The sequence below is a fragment of the Canis aureus genome, chromosome X (genome assembly GCF_053574225.1).
Source record: "Canis aureus isolate CA01 chromosome X, VMU_Caureus_v.1.0, whole genome shotgun sequence".
Taxonomy (NCBI): Eukaryota; Metazoa; Chordata; class Mammalia; order Carnivora; family Canidae; genus Canis; species Canis aureus.
The window spans coordinates 109,425,097-109,439,443 of NC_135649.1; the positions used below are offsets into that span (position 1 = coordinate 109,425,097).

At 37.3% G+C, this 14,347-nt stretch overlaps 1 protein-coding gene across 4 annotated transcripts in view; it reads left to right on the forward strand.

Annotated features, from left to right (window-relative positions):
• The window catches only part of ADGRG2 (adhesion G protein-coupled receptor G2), a 130,126-nt gene that overhangs the window by 83,440 nt on the left and 32,339 nt on the right, over positions 1-14,347 (forward strand). The window contains exons 4-11 of one of the 4 annotated variants that reach the window (XM_077887540.1): positions 592-627; positions 3,608-3,646; positions 3,762-3,785; positions 5,205-5,243; positions 7,144-7,185; positions 9,429-9,482; positions 12,961-13,013; positions 13,920-13,975. In XM_077887540.1, the coding sequence (XP_077743666.1) occupies positions 592-627; positions 3,608-3,646; positions 3,762-3,785; positions 5,205-5,243; positions 7,144-7,185; positions 9,429-9,482; positions 12,961-13,013; positions 13,920-13,975 (343 nt within the window). The remainder of the gene's footprint in view (positions 1-591; positions 628-3,607; positions 3,647-3,761; positions 3,786-5,204; positions 5,244-7,143; positions 7,186-9,428; positions 9,483-12,960; positions 13,014-13,919; positions 13,976-14,347) is intronic. The other 3 variants (XM_077887541.1, XM_077887542.1, XM_077887543.1) reach the window with 3 other exon arrangements.

Below are 14,347 nucleotides of genomic sequence, written 5' to 3' on the forward strand. Positions count from 1 at the left end.
AAGTAGTGGCTTACTAGGTATACCGTAAAGGCTGTGCTAATAAGGAAGCACGGTTAATGAAAGTTTAGTTTATGCAGATGTATACCTTTATTTTTACAAATTCTTTTCTTTTTCTTAAAGATTTTTATTTATTTATTTTAGAGGGAGAGAGAATCTCAAGCAGACTCCCTGCTGAGGGGGTTGGGCTTGATCCCACTACCCTGAGATCATGACCTGAGTGGAAACGGAGTCCGACGCTTCACCCACTGAACCACCCAGGCACCCATTTACTTTTACAAATTCTAATGAATATTAGCTGACAATTGAAGTTCTTAGTCATCATTTTAAGTTCAAATACACTTATATTTGTGATTATATAACAGAATAGAGAGAGCACCGTCACCATTTAAATTGGAAGAATTGCTTCACCAGAGATGTGTCTGTAGAGAATTGAGTCGAGAAGTACTGATGAGGCGGTTGAAGATAATAGTAAATTAATACACTGCCCTCTTTTGGTAGCCATTTGGAACTCATTTTACATCAGTCCTGTTAAAGATGTTCATCTACAAATTCATGCACAAACTAACTTTAAATAACCTTTTTCCTCAACAGAGAATGCTGATAATTCCAGTTTGTTATCACCATCTGGTAAGACTATTTTTTCATGGCTTTGGGGAATTTCAGGAAAATATTTCAAAAGTTCTCCATGCAGTATGGCATGTAGTCAGATACAGCAAAATTGCTTTTTTCCATGCAGGTTGATTCAATTTTGTCATGAAACCTACAACTGAAAAGTCAATAGCACACATAGACAAGAGGACAGACATCTTGGTCCCCCCACATTTATGGACAAAGCTGAGGAATAAATTCTGGGTTTTCATTTGGAGGCCTGCTTAAGTTCTTCAACATTATTTTTAGTCTAGTTCACAGGTCTCCTGAAGAGTATCAAGAACGTAAACCTGCCGAATGTTCCTGCATATTTGAGGGATGAGATGTTCTCTTAAATATACTTCCTCAGTCGCTTTTGAACAAACACTTTTCAAAGGACTTCTGAGGGCTTAGTCCCCAGAGAATGGGAAGGCAAATAAAGAGAGAGTTTTAACTAGGATCCTGTTGGCAGGAACCAGTAGAACCCACATTTGAGACTGCTAGCCAGACCGGAACTGGAACTCAGTGATAAAATGGTCCAGCCCTGTATGGTGAGAGGTGACAAGATAGTGAAGCCTGAGTAACTTACCTAAGGTCACACAGCTTCCTGGCCCCGTTATGCACAGGCAGCAAATGGCTTTTCTGCCTCCTGCATTCTTTCTGGTATACCATATATTGTAGAACAATCCTTTATGGTAAGGAGTGAGTCCACTCACATGCTATCCTTAGTTGTATCAAAATGAGCTTCTGTTGTTAATTCATTTAAATAAAATTAATAATGATAGATTACTTCTTATGCACATACTACATGCTTGGAAGTCTTCAGACCTCTCATTCAGCTTCCAGTCTTATGGTATAGGAATTATTATTATTATTATTTTAAAGATTCTATTTATTTATCCATGGGAGACAGAGAGAGAGAGAGAGGCAGAGACACAGGCAGAGGGAGAAGCAGGCTCCCTGTGGGGAGCCCGATATGGGACTCAATCCCAGGACCCCGGGACCACGACCCAAGCCGAAGGCAGATGCTTAATCACTAAGCCACCCAGGTGTCCCACAGTATAGGAATTATTATATTCCTAGACAAGGAAAGCTGAGGGTCAGAGAGGATAAAACTTGCTCACGTTCACATATTCTGTGGAGCCACTACTTGTATTTGACTTGGCCACCACCTTCCTACCCCATTGCTAGCTGTGTGGCTTTGGGCAAGTTTCTTCACCTTTCTGTGCCTCAGTCCTTTCATCTATGAATAGGGTAATGTAATAGTACCTGCTTCATAGAGTAGTTGTGAAAATGAAATGAGATAACATATGCACCTGACCCAGGGTAAGCCTTTAATAGGTAATAACGATCATTATTATGAATGATTAAGTAATGGGGCAAAGATTCAAGCCAGGGCTGCAAGGCTTCAAAGCCTAAGCTTTTTTGACTATGCCAATTTGCCCCCTTGCTGTTAAGCTCCTAGGGTAAAATGAACCACTGTATTTTTCTCCTAGTACAGTTACCATCCTCAGACTTCATCATGGTGCTATCATAGCCAAATCTTGTTTGCATGGAAATATGGGGTATGGAGATTTGAAGGCACACACTGGGTCCAGTCAAAGCCTGGGTTCTGGGTGCCCTGCACTAACTGGAATGTAAGACCCTGTGCACATCCAGGGACTTGCAGGGGATTGTGTACACAGGCTTCTTCTTACCATTCATCACCTTTCAGAGGAATTAATACTCGTTCATTAACAACCAGCTTTGGCCAATTATTTTGTTTTGCTCCAAGATTCCCCCAAAAGATTCCCCAAAGGATTCCATATCCACACTTTGAATCTTATTGCTCAGGAACTGTCATATTTCTTAAGAAATATCCTTGGTAATTAAAAAAAAATGTAGTAACTGACAACATATGGAAGCAATAATGTAGGACAGACAGGGTGTGTGTGTTTCAGCCAACGCATGAGTGGTCTAAAACACACCGGCCAGCCAAGCGCCTTGACACACCCAAATGTTGTCCTTACCCACTGAATATCAGGCTGCCTACTACAAAGCTTGTATGTCTTGTAAAATGTTTGTTTACTTTTCCTGTGTATACATAGAAGTCAAGCCATGGGATCTTTTAAATATTTAAACATGCAAAATGTGTGTAGTAGATTGACCTCTTAGCTTAGTGGATTTACTCCATGGGAAATTTATAACTTGATTGATTGCCTTAATGGCAGCCATATTTTATTTTTAAAGATTTTATTATTTATTTATTTGACAGAGAGAGAGAGGGAGTGCACAAGCAGGGGGAGAAGCAGAGGGAGAAGCAGGTTCCCTGTTGAGCAGGGAGCCCAATGCCGGGCTCGATCCCAGGACCCTGGGATCATGACCTGAGCCAAAGGAAGACGTTTAACAGTGTGCCACCCAGGCATCCCAATAGCAGCCGTATTTTAAAATAACTTACCAGGAAATTGTGTTAGGTGGTACTGTACTGAATGGTAGCAGAGTTGTTGTTTTGTGTTTTTAATCCTCAATTCACAATGGGAAGTGTTGCCAGGTGTTAGTATGACAAAATGGAGCCAATGTGCTTATACGTTTTATAATTGTAGTTTGGCAATATTTTAAAATATAAAATATAGAATGTTTTTGAGAATTCTCTGGCTGAAAAAAATTGAAAGTGGTATGTCACATATTTTTCTGTGGTTTCTAAAGTTATTTCCATAATATTGCATAGGTAGGAGCAGGCTTTGAGGGATAAGTCTCAAGTTCTTCATCTGTAAAATGAGACAGCTGCACTCATTTCATTTCTTGGGTTCTTTCTCCGTAATTCTCTGGCTAAGTGTATATTCTCTGAGTGATTATGGGGCTTGCGGATTCATATTGGTCTGAAAGCATGTTGTCTACTTCTTTTCATAATTCTATCTCAAAAGTTTTAACTCCTTAGAATTCAATCAATAATTGTTTCAAAATATTAATTTGAAAATTTTGTTGTTTTTTCCTCTTACAGTTGAATCATCTTTTGTTGGTTTTGTCCCCTACTCCAATGGTACTCCAGGCAAGATTTTGAAAAAATTCAAACCTAGATTTAGCCCAATTTGTTAAGCTTTGGATTTAATTATACCTTTCTATTGTTCCCCTCCCCCCCCTTCCCGGGGCCAAAGAGGTTGAAACTACAAGCCTAAATGGTAAGAATTTTTCTGAAGCAAGTGAAAATTTAATATGAATTATAGATATAATGAATGGTATTGAAGGTTTTCATATTCAAATAACAACAAAAAAAAACCACCAAATCAAATAAACCCACAAACTGTCAACCCTGCAGAGCATGCCATACTTTTAGGTTAAATGAAAACATTCTTCTTATCACGGAGGGAGGCCAGCCCCCTACCACGCTAACTGTTCTGTAAAAGAGAAGAAATACTGATCACATTTTGAGTACCCTATTTCTCTTGCTTCAACACAGTGCCAGTACATTTTATATGGCAGATTGTTTAAATGTGGAAAGCACATCCAGTGACTTCAGTATGATTCAGCATGAATTTGGAGGCACAGAGTTTTTAAAGACAGCCCTTTTACAGATAATTTTATCAATTTTTAAGTAGTATGACATGATCAAAAACAAACCTGGCTGCTTCATCATGATGGAGAAAGAGGCTGTGTTTGAGGGAGGTGGACAGGTCAACCCATTCTGTGCCCTCCCCTTTGTGAGTAGACTGCTTTTATCTCTGTGCAGGCAAACCCCAACACTTTTCACACTCCCTTACTTAATTAAAATAAAAATCTCACCATGTGGTTAGTGGTTAAGTTGCTAAACAATCATAGATGGAGTTCAGACTGATCAAAACTGGTTTAAATTCATATTTGGTCCAATGGGAAAGAGAAGGTATTATTGTTTTTATGATTAATGACTTTTTACACTGCAAGAAAATCTTCAAAATAGCTTTGGCAGTAGTTTTTGGATTTATTGTATGTGGTTTTATAAGTGTGGTAATGTAATATGTGTTTTTCGCTCCTAATGTTTCATCCAGAATAATAAATTACAGAATGATATTTATTTAAAGAAATAGCAATTAGAATAGAGTTTCAATTGGATTTTAAGGGAAACGAATCAAAATGAGATTTTTCAAAAAGTTAGTTAAATGCAATGTTCAAGAATTTCAATTTTAAACTAGAATTACTTAAAGATTGCTTTAGAAGAGTGTACCATTAAGCATCCACAGGGCTATAAAGTTGGTATTAACTAGAAACATATTCCTTAGGGACTTGCATTATAATGGAGTAAAAAGGAACAAAATATGAAGTGACATAAATGGGTTTGTTTAAGTCTAATAATTACAGGAATGTTGCTATGTTTTAGACACAACCTATGTTCAGGAAGCACATTTTAAATGAATGAATAGTCGCTCAGGAATTGTGTCTGAGGGTTGAAGAATGGCTAGTATGTGGTGGGGTGGGCAGCAAATACATGGTAGTGTCAGTTGGCTTTTGCAAAACTCTAGCTTCCCTGGGATTGGGGAAAAGTGAAATGTTTAAGGAACCTAGAAGATACATGTGTTTGTTAATCATGTCAATACTTAGGTTTAATTTTTATTATTTTATTTCAGATGCTACTTCAAGCGTATTATCTACTTTAAACAAAACAGGTAATATCAAGTTCTTTCTAAATATACTAGCTTGTCTTCTGTGTCTTCTTGGGTTCTCCCTTGTGTGGTCAGTCTTCTGGGTTGCTAAAGGTTGTCTCCTTGCCTACTTCCTGTGCCTTCAGTTGTTGATTTACTACTCCTTTTACTTTGATATTGACATTCTGGTGTTACCTCATTGCTGAACTTCCAAACTGTTAACGGCCATAGCACTCCGTTTAAAATAACATTAAAAAAAATCGTGTAATAGTAATATATCTTAGCTCATAACAAATGGAGAATATAGAAAAATACAATGAAAAAATAGAAATCATCTCTTAATGTTACTTTCCTAAGACTATTCCTATTAATAATTTGGTATATTTCCATTCAGGATCATATATAATCTTTTAAACAATAGTCATAGCATATATTTTTATGTCTTGCCCTTTTGACTTCATATTAAGTTATAAGCATTTTCCATCGTCCATTACTATTAATGACTTGATAGTATTCCATTGTGTACCATATGTTGAGCATTATTAAAGCTGTTTTTACTTTTTTAATAGAAATTGTTGCAATGAACATACTTGTGCCAACATTTTGCATTCATTCCTGATTTCTGTAGGATGCGTTCTAAGGATTGAATTTAATAGGTTAGGTCCTTGATCTACCTATTGCCCAGTTACCTTCTTGAAAGCTTGTACCCAGCAACATTCTTGCCAGCAGTGAATGAGAATGTGTCACTATACCTTTGCTAAGAGCTGAGACTATATCATATATTATTAGATCTTTCAATTCCTTTGGTTCTATTTTATATTCTTGATTGGTGATGTTGAACATTTTTCCCCAAAAGCACTTATGTTACTAGAACCAGAAGTTCATTTCACAGATGTGTTTTGTTTGTTCTGGGAAGAAAAGTATCAGAGCAACCCAAATAATATACTTAAAAGATTCTTAATGATAATGCAAAATACCATCAGCCTTTATAATTACCACCAGCCATTACCCATGAGTCAGGCCCACATTGAAACATAAATTCACCAATAACACATAACACAAATGAGGTTCCAGAAACTGTTGGTGTAATGTCATCATGCTTAAGTGCTTCTCCAAGATCTGAGCTTTGTGTTTTCTTCAGAATTTGCCACTCACCCTAGTAGATAGATCTTTGCAAATCTGTGCCCTGAATACAGCCTCTTCCAACTGGCCACCTTAAAGCATGGATTTCTGAACCTGGTTCTCCATTATCTGAGAAATGAACCATGGGCTTTGTCCCCAGGGTGTGTTGGGAAGATATATCTAAGGTTTGCTGCTTCAGAGTATATTAATATTTGCCTGTGGTTTGAACAGTTCCATCTTGGTTCTGCTGTGAGCTCACTGCATGACTGTAGTTGAGTGGTTTTAACCTCTTTGAGAATAATTTTATCTACCCATATAATGGTGATAATATTGTATTAGCTCCTAAAGAAAATAGCAGGACACTTTCTTGATTGTAGAGTATACAGTATTTTACGTATTGTGTTTCCATTAAGTCTTATTCTGAATCAGCTTTTCTTTACAACTTGTCACGTGAAGGTTCTGATAGTGACTTAATTCTACATATTTGATGTGTAAGTCCACGTTAATTTGTCTATCAGCAGCGCATGGAAACTGCAGTAGAATTACACAAGCAGCGGGGTGTGTGATGGGTGTAATATAACTCAGCAAACATGGGAATCCAAATCCCAGACCCACCTTATTCCAATGCTATATGATCTGTGTATGCTCTTCCCGTTTATTCTGCTGCTGGGATGACCAGTAGAGTCTGAAAGATGTCAACAGTATGATCTTCTTAGCAGTTCACTAAAATGGTACTCGTGGAAAATTGTTTTTTAAAAACAAGGAACAGTTCTGCTCTAATATTTAAATTGCTTCTTTGCAGAAAAAACTAAAATCACTATAGTAAAAACCTTCAATGCATCAGGTATGACTTACTATCAATATCAAGAATTTGTTTTTTATAACTAAAGTAAAATCAAACAAATGGCTGGTATTTATGTTTTCTTTCTTTTTTTTCCTACTTTTTAAAAATGAAATCTGTTCTTAATGAATAAATGTTTATGCACTGGGTACCTGAAGTTGTTCTAAGTGTTTGGGGCTATGTAGTCATGATCAGGTACAGTGCCCACCCTTAAGAATCTTCTAGTTTGGGGAGAGATAAGGCAAACAAAGAGATAACTGACATGAGCATGTATGCAGATAAAAGGGAATTATTACACAAGTGTTTCTGAGATGGTTAAGAAGCATGGGAGATTAAAAGGCTGGTGCTAGTGGTTATCATTGGGATGTAATTTATGAGGGAAAGAGTCTTAGAGGAGTGAACCTCAGACTCTTGAAATAAAAAAAAGGGATGTAGTTTTAAGTACCTAGTGCAAGAGTAGGAATATGTGATATTTTTAACAAAGGCTTCTGGTTGATGAAAAGCAGGGATTGGCAGACTGTGGCCTGGGGGGCAAATATGGCCCACTATCTATTTTTGTAAATAAAGTTTTATTGGAACACTGCCGTGTCCATTTGTTTACATGTTAATCTATGGCTACTTTTCCAATACAATGAACAGGAGAGTTGAGTAGTTGTGGCCTACTATATGGTCCACAAAGCCTAAAATATTTACTTTTTGACCCTTTACAAAGTTTTCTTACTCATGACTTAAAGGATGACCTGTGGCCATGTACTTGGGGGAAATGACAGATAACAGTCCTAGCAATAGGAAAAAAAAATTCTCAGGATTAATGAATAGCCAAAAGACACATATCACTGGAAACAAAGGCACCCCTAAAACTTAGAGAAAGATGAGATGATGGCATATAACACTTAGTGAACAATAATAGACCAATGGTTGTAGAGAACACTTAAAGCATTACTACTCACCATCTAAAGCAAGTATATTTAAAATGAAATCTGCCTCTTCAGGTGTGATTAACATTGCTGTGAAACATGTCAGGTAACTTTGGGGAGCCAAATTCAGTTTGCTCACAGAATCAAAACTCTTAGTTGAAGCATGATGCCTATACCGCAAATGTCACCTAGGTCATTCTGGCAGAAACCATTTCATGTACATGAACACAAGTTGTAATTTTAGTTTGTGTCCGAACTTGTTCTCTTAAGAATAATTAAGCACTTATAAAGTACAACAGAAATAAAATAGCAATCAGGCATTGCATTCATAATTCTGACCAAACCAGACCTAACAAGGACAGCAAAATATCCCTTAATATAACAACCTTTTCTCCTTGGTACTTTGCTTAATACATTATCAGCATTTGCCTCTCACATTTACTATAGATTTCTTATACTTCACCAAAAGGATGAAATTAATGAAGGCAAGATTTTTAGGGGAGTAAACCTTGGGCTCTTTTCAAATCAAAGAAGATACGTACTTCTCCTTTTACCAAAGGAGAAAGTGCCTTTTAGGTGAATATGTATGAAGTTTTTTGTTCTAACATGGCTTTATCTCATCTCCCATTCATCTCTGCTTCCTCTGTACGCCTATGTGGTCTATTGTCCTGGCTGTCACTCCATTTTGCCCTTATTATAACTTTGTATTTACTGGCCACTATCACTTACTATATTGCATGTTCATTGAGAGCAGGGTCTGTATCTGGAACCTTCCAAAGTCTGTAGAATATGGTAGTTGTTGAGCAAATAGTTTTTAAATTTTGTGGTTTTTGCCTATGTGTGATGACATCATGATATCAATATTATTTTTTACATACATTTGCATAAGGAAATAAGACCAGCATTAGAGGGTTCATGGACTCCCGTGCCCAGAGAAGGAAAGAGGATCTATCAGTAAGGGCTATTGCATTTTTTTTGGGGCTATTGCATTTAAAGTCTCTATGCTCAATTTGCAATCACACTGTTCTTTTTATGTTGGACAGAAGAGGGATTGATTGGACATGGGACAACAAAAATTTTGAGGGAGGAGTAAGGGATCAGACAGTGACATACTAAAGAATAGTAAAGAATCAAGTTCTATAGCTGACCAACTAAAAAATGAAAACACTCTTATTCCTTTAGTCTTTGTGGAATTCATCCAGCCAATTATATCCAACTTATAATATTTTTGGTCCACATTTGATGCCTGAATTTGTGAATTCTCTTGACAATGTAGGAGATAAGTGTAGGTGTTGACATGTTTAACCGGCTGGGTTATTTTCTTTGCAGGAGTCAAACCCCAGAGAAATATCTGCAATTTGTCATCTATTTGCAATGACTCAGGTTAGTTCTTGTGTACATTACACATTACCAGATAAATGAGCTCCATAGAGAGAAAAGGTTTGTTTTTCTCCTGTTGAACATGTGATGTGTATCTCTCTGATCTGTCTCTTTTCATATCGCCTGGCTACTAAGAGGTCCCAAATGAAAACAAAAGCAAATTTTAGACCTGCCTGAAATTATCTTCCCATTGCTTTAGTGAGTTGATGGATTAACTTCCTTAATATGAGAACATGAAGCTCTACACTAAATATTTTCCACCATAGCTTTAAATCCATAACTAATACCTTTAGAATTGATTCATGGATATAACTAGCAATGTCCTTAATTATTGAAATCCACTTCTGGTATGTAAATCCCTCAAGCTTTTCCATAGGACCTGAAGTATTATAGCTTAGAAATAGGATGTTGTCTTTTGCTAAAAGTAAAATGAGCTGCTCTACTAGATTGTTGAAAACCTCATGTACACGTAGTTTAACTGGATGCTAATTCCAGGAGTGCCCAGAGTGCATTTTGCCATCTTTAAGCCGGACTGTCCACTATTTTTTAAAAGATTTTATTTATCTATTCATAGAGACAGAGAGAGAGAGGGAGAGGCAGAGACACAGGCAGAGGGAGAAGCAGGCTCCATACAGGGAGCCCGATGCGGGACTCGATCCCAGGTCTCCAGGATCATACCCTGGGCTGCAGGCGGCGCCAAACTGCTGCGCCACCAGGGCTGCCCTGTCCACTAATTTTTAAATTTAAGATGGAAATCTCTTGAGAACACGCTATTTTTGAAATGGGAATATTTTCCCTTCTGCCATGAGCCAGAAGGAATGAAACAACCATTTTTGCCATGTCGAGTTGGCTCCCTGGGCTCCCTTATTAAAACCAATGAAAGCAGATGTGAAAAACATAAAAACATGGTGTGGCAGGGAAGAACTGGATCATGGGAAGAGAGAAGAGGAAGGTAACAAAGTATTTTGTAATATTACAATCTTAAAAAACAATCCTTATAGGAATGTTTTCCTTTTCTTCTGTTCCTTCTGTTCTGTTTCCTTTAATAATTTGTTTGAAAAACATAGGAAACAATTTCAAGTAAAATAAGTTAAAGTTGGGTAGTATTAGAAAACAAGAAAACTTTGTGTTCAAGGAATGGTCCACAAACATTTTCTGTTGTGTTAATGTGAGCTTTATGTATATGAGCATTCTGCTGATAGGCTGCATCAGGTAGAATTTATTTTATTTTATTTTATTTTATTTTATTTTATTTTATTTTATTTTATTTTATTTTATTTTATTTTATTTTATTATTATTTTATATTTATTCATGAGAGACACAGAGAGAAAGAGGCAGAGACACAGGCAAAGAAAGAGGCAAGTTCCATGCAGGGAGCCCGATGTGGGACTCAATCCCGAGACCCCAGGATCACACCCTGGACCAAAGACAGGCCCTCAACTGCTGAGCCACCCAGGCATCCCCACCAGGTAGAATTTAGTAGGAAGGTACTAGCTGGCTTTGATTGAAGGGAAAAAAAAAAAAAACCACTTGTTAGATACATTTCACTTTCATACATTGTGTAACTCCCCTTCCCTCCTTCTTCCCTTACCCTTCTCTCATTGAAATCTCTATAATTTCATTATTTTTACGCTTCATCTGCGTTTTGGACTGGTGACTAATGTCTAGTTTAGTGTTGTGTCTACATGGTGTTTGATAACTTTGAAAATTGAACATTTAGTAAAAAAAAAAAAAAAAAAAGCGGTCATCTTGAATAACAGATGCCAGGAAGCTGGCTGGAGTAATGTTTTCCCCAATTAAGCGACTGAATTGACCATTTGTTTTAGTGTCTGGTGAAAACAACCTCATCAGGGAACCAATTCTTTTGGCACCAGAAATTCCATGGTATCCTGCCAGAAACTAGAAACCTTCACTCCTCGCAGGTTCCAATCTGAGTTCCTTTAAGGGAAGTGGAGGCTGGTGAAAAAACTGGGAGCGGACCAGGCAGAGTTAGGCTGAGGGTCAAAAGCTTCCCAGTTGCTCTGCTACCACTGTGCTCCCAGCATATTTATGAAATTCAGCATGCAGTCCATCCCCATCCTGAGGGATGAACTCGGAGAACGGGCAGATGGGGGAGAGGGATTGTGGGTGTCGGCATGTGCACACATGCATGGACACACTGAATAAATCTTTAATAGCTATGTATATCTATGTATAATCTATGTATATCTCGGGTATCTTTACTTTTAATAATTATATCCTGCATAAATTGAGATTTCAGTATCCATCTGCAGAAGTTGAGGTCCTCAGTAGAAGAGTCGCCAAAATAGATAAATCCCCTTAATCACTGGGCCAGTGGCTTTGTCGGCTATTTTAAGTAGAAGTGGACCATTGGGTACTTGGCTGTGGGAATCAATTGTACCTTGGGTTGCTATAAAAGATGAGCTGAGAAGGCATTCAGCCCTGCAGCTCAGGTGTTGACAAACAACTGCCCATAGTCTAAATAATGCCTGCCACCTGTTTTTGTAAATAAAGTTTTATTGGAATATAGCCATGCCATTCATGTACATATTGCTTGGCTGCTTTCATGCTACAACTGCAAAGTTGATTAGTTCTGATAGAACAGATGGCCCACCAGACCTCAAATATCTGATCTGATACCAAAAAGATGGTTGACACCTGCACCAGTTTGTATGACCTCTTTGCCCTTCTGCTCAAGAGGCCAGTTTTCTGTCTCTGTAGATTATGAAGTGCACACAGTGTACTTCTGTTAAGGACTCTGTATTTTCTTTTTTTCTGATCAAGTCGGAGCCCCTCCAAGTCTACCCTGTAGAAAATAGGTTGACTGAAATTGAGTTCTGTTTTTCCCAAGTGAGCATTTTAAGAACAGGATTTTCTGGCATTTCTGGGATGAAAGCCACAATGAGTTGTTCAGCTGAAGAAAGGATTCTCCCTGCATACCATTCAGGTATGCAAAATCCAATGCAAAAATCTCAACTTTGTTCCTAGGGAAGAGATTGCATTTGGTAGCTATATTTAAAAAGGAAAAAAAAAAAAAAGCACAAGCAGCAAGGAATAAATAGACTCTCCTAAGGCTACTTAATTTCTGAGAAACACTTTTCCCCTCCTGCCTTTTTGTATGTAACTGTAACTAGAACAACCCAAAAAGATTTTTAATGTCAGAGCCACAATTCCCCAAGTTAGCATCTTTATGGGAAGCCAAGCTCTGATGAGCAGCATGTAGGATTAAAATTTCTAGACAAGGAGACAGGTTTTTTCTCTTTCTGCATTCCTGCATAGAATTTATGGTTCACATTTTCTGAAAATTATATTGATGGTCATTGAGTAACATTCTAATAGGAAAGACAGTCAATGTGAGTCCCTGCAAAGAATTTGATGAAACTGTTTATAAAATAATCTGATAATCTTTTCCTGTGTTGTATTAATCCTTAAGCTCTAAGGATGCAAATCTCAAACTTTGTTTTGCAAATTTATTTTTAGCATTTTTTAGAGGTGAGATAATGTTTCAATATGAAGAAAGCAATGTTACTCAGGTAGGTTTTAAAGATTTTTTTTTTACTGCAATCTTAAAAAGCAAGTGCTTGTGAATTTAAAGATTTGTTTTAAGGTTCAGATTATTCATGGTATTCAGCATATTTACTTTTATGACAAAATTTAAATAAAATATGTGTTGTTGAATCACTGACTTTGTCAAGAGGGTTTGACTTCATAATAATCATGGTGCTTTGTTAATCAGCCTATTTCAGTTTTTACTAAGCTTGCTGCTGAATGTTTACACGATGGAACCCTATGGCCTTTAAAATTTTTAAATTATATGAGAAACTTGGTATTACCAATAAGTAATATATTGAATCTAAGAGTAGTCTTATGAATCTCATCCTTTTTCACCCCATGGGGGATTCAGATGCATTAGTATCAGACTTCCCATGACCTAGATTGGTTCAGAGGATCCCAGCTAAATATGGTTTGTTCTTTCAGTGACTATTTCCTGAGCACCTACGATGTGCCAGGCAAGGATTGAGGGTGCTAGAAAATGCAGTGAAGGCTGCTACCAAGTTCCCTCTTTACATTGGGATCTTGTACTTAAGTCCAGGGCTTTTCATGGGGAGAGTTTTAATCGGATTCTTTTGGGGGAACCCTTGGAATAATGAAATTAATTAGCACATTAGACTTGCTGATTCAGAATATTTTTTATAGGAAATGTAAAAACAAAAACTAGCGCAGTCAATATGTATTTCATCATTAGCTAGACAATAAATACTCCATGCAATTAGTATATGTGCTGCCGAAGCGAGCACTACTCCATGCAATTAGTATTCAGTCTTTGAGGTGTATTTTTTTGGGTGATCAATGAAATTGAAGAACAACTTCTTGTTAGAGAATATAAAAAACACATGACAATATTTGTTGTATTCTTAATGATTTTGTGTTCCTAACAGAATCAAAATATGGCTAATGGCACCTTATCTGGAATCCCATCTCTAAGGGAATCAAAGTGAGTAATCTGCTGCTTGATTTAAAGTTATGGCATCAACAATGGAAAGATATTTGTTGAGCTATCTTCCTCTTGGGAACTGAGAATAGGAAATAGACCCAAAAGTTATAAAGAATTAGTTCTCAAGTTCTTAGCAAATAGACGGTGGTCACTTGTCATCAAGTAATAGCCCCATGAGGCTGTTCTCTTTGATGCTCTGAAGGTATGTAGGAGGTCCATTTTCACTGGTTATTGAGCTGCAGTATGATTTGGTAGCCAGAAAGGTTGGAAGAAGAGTTTGAGGTAGGATGCCATGTATTCCATTTGTTCAGGTGTTCATGAAGTATCAGTCATTCAAAAATCAGAGGGGGTTCTTCATGAAGTAGGTACCAG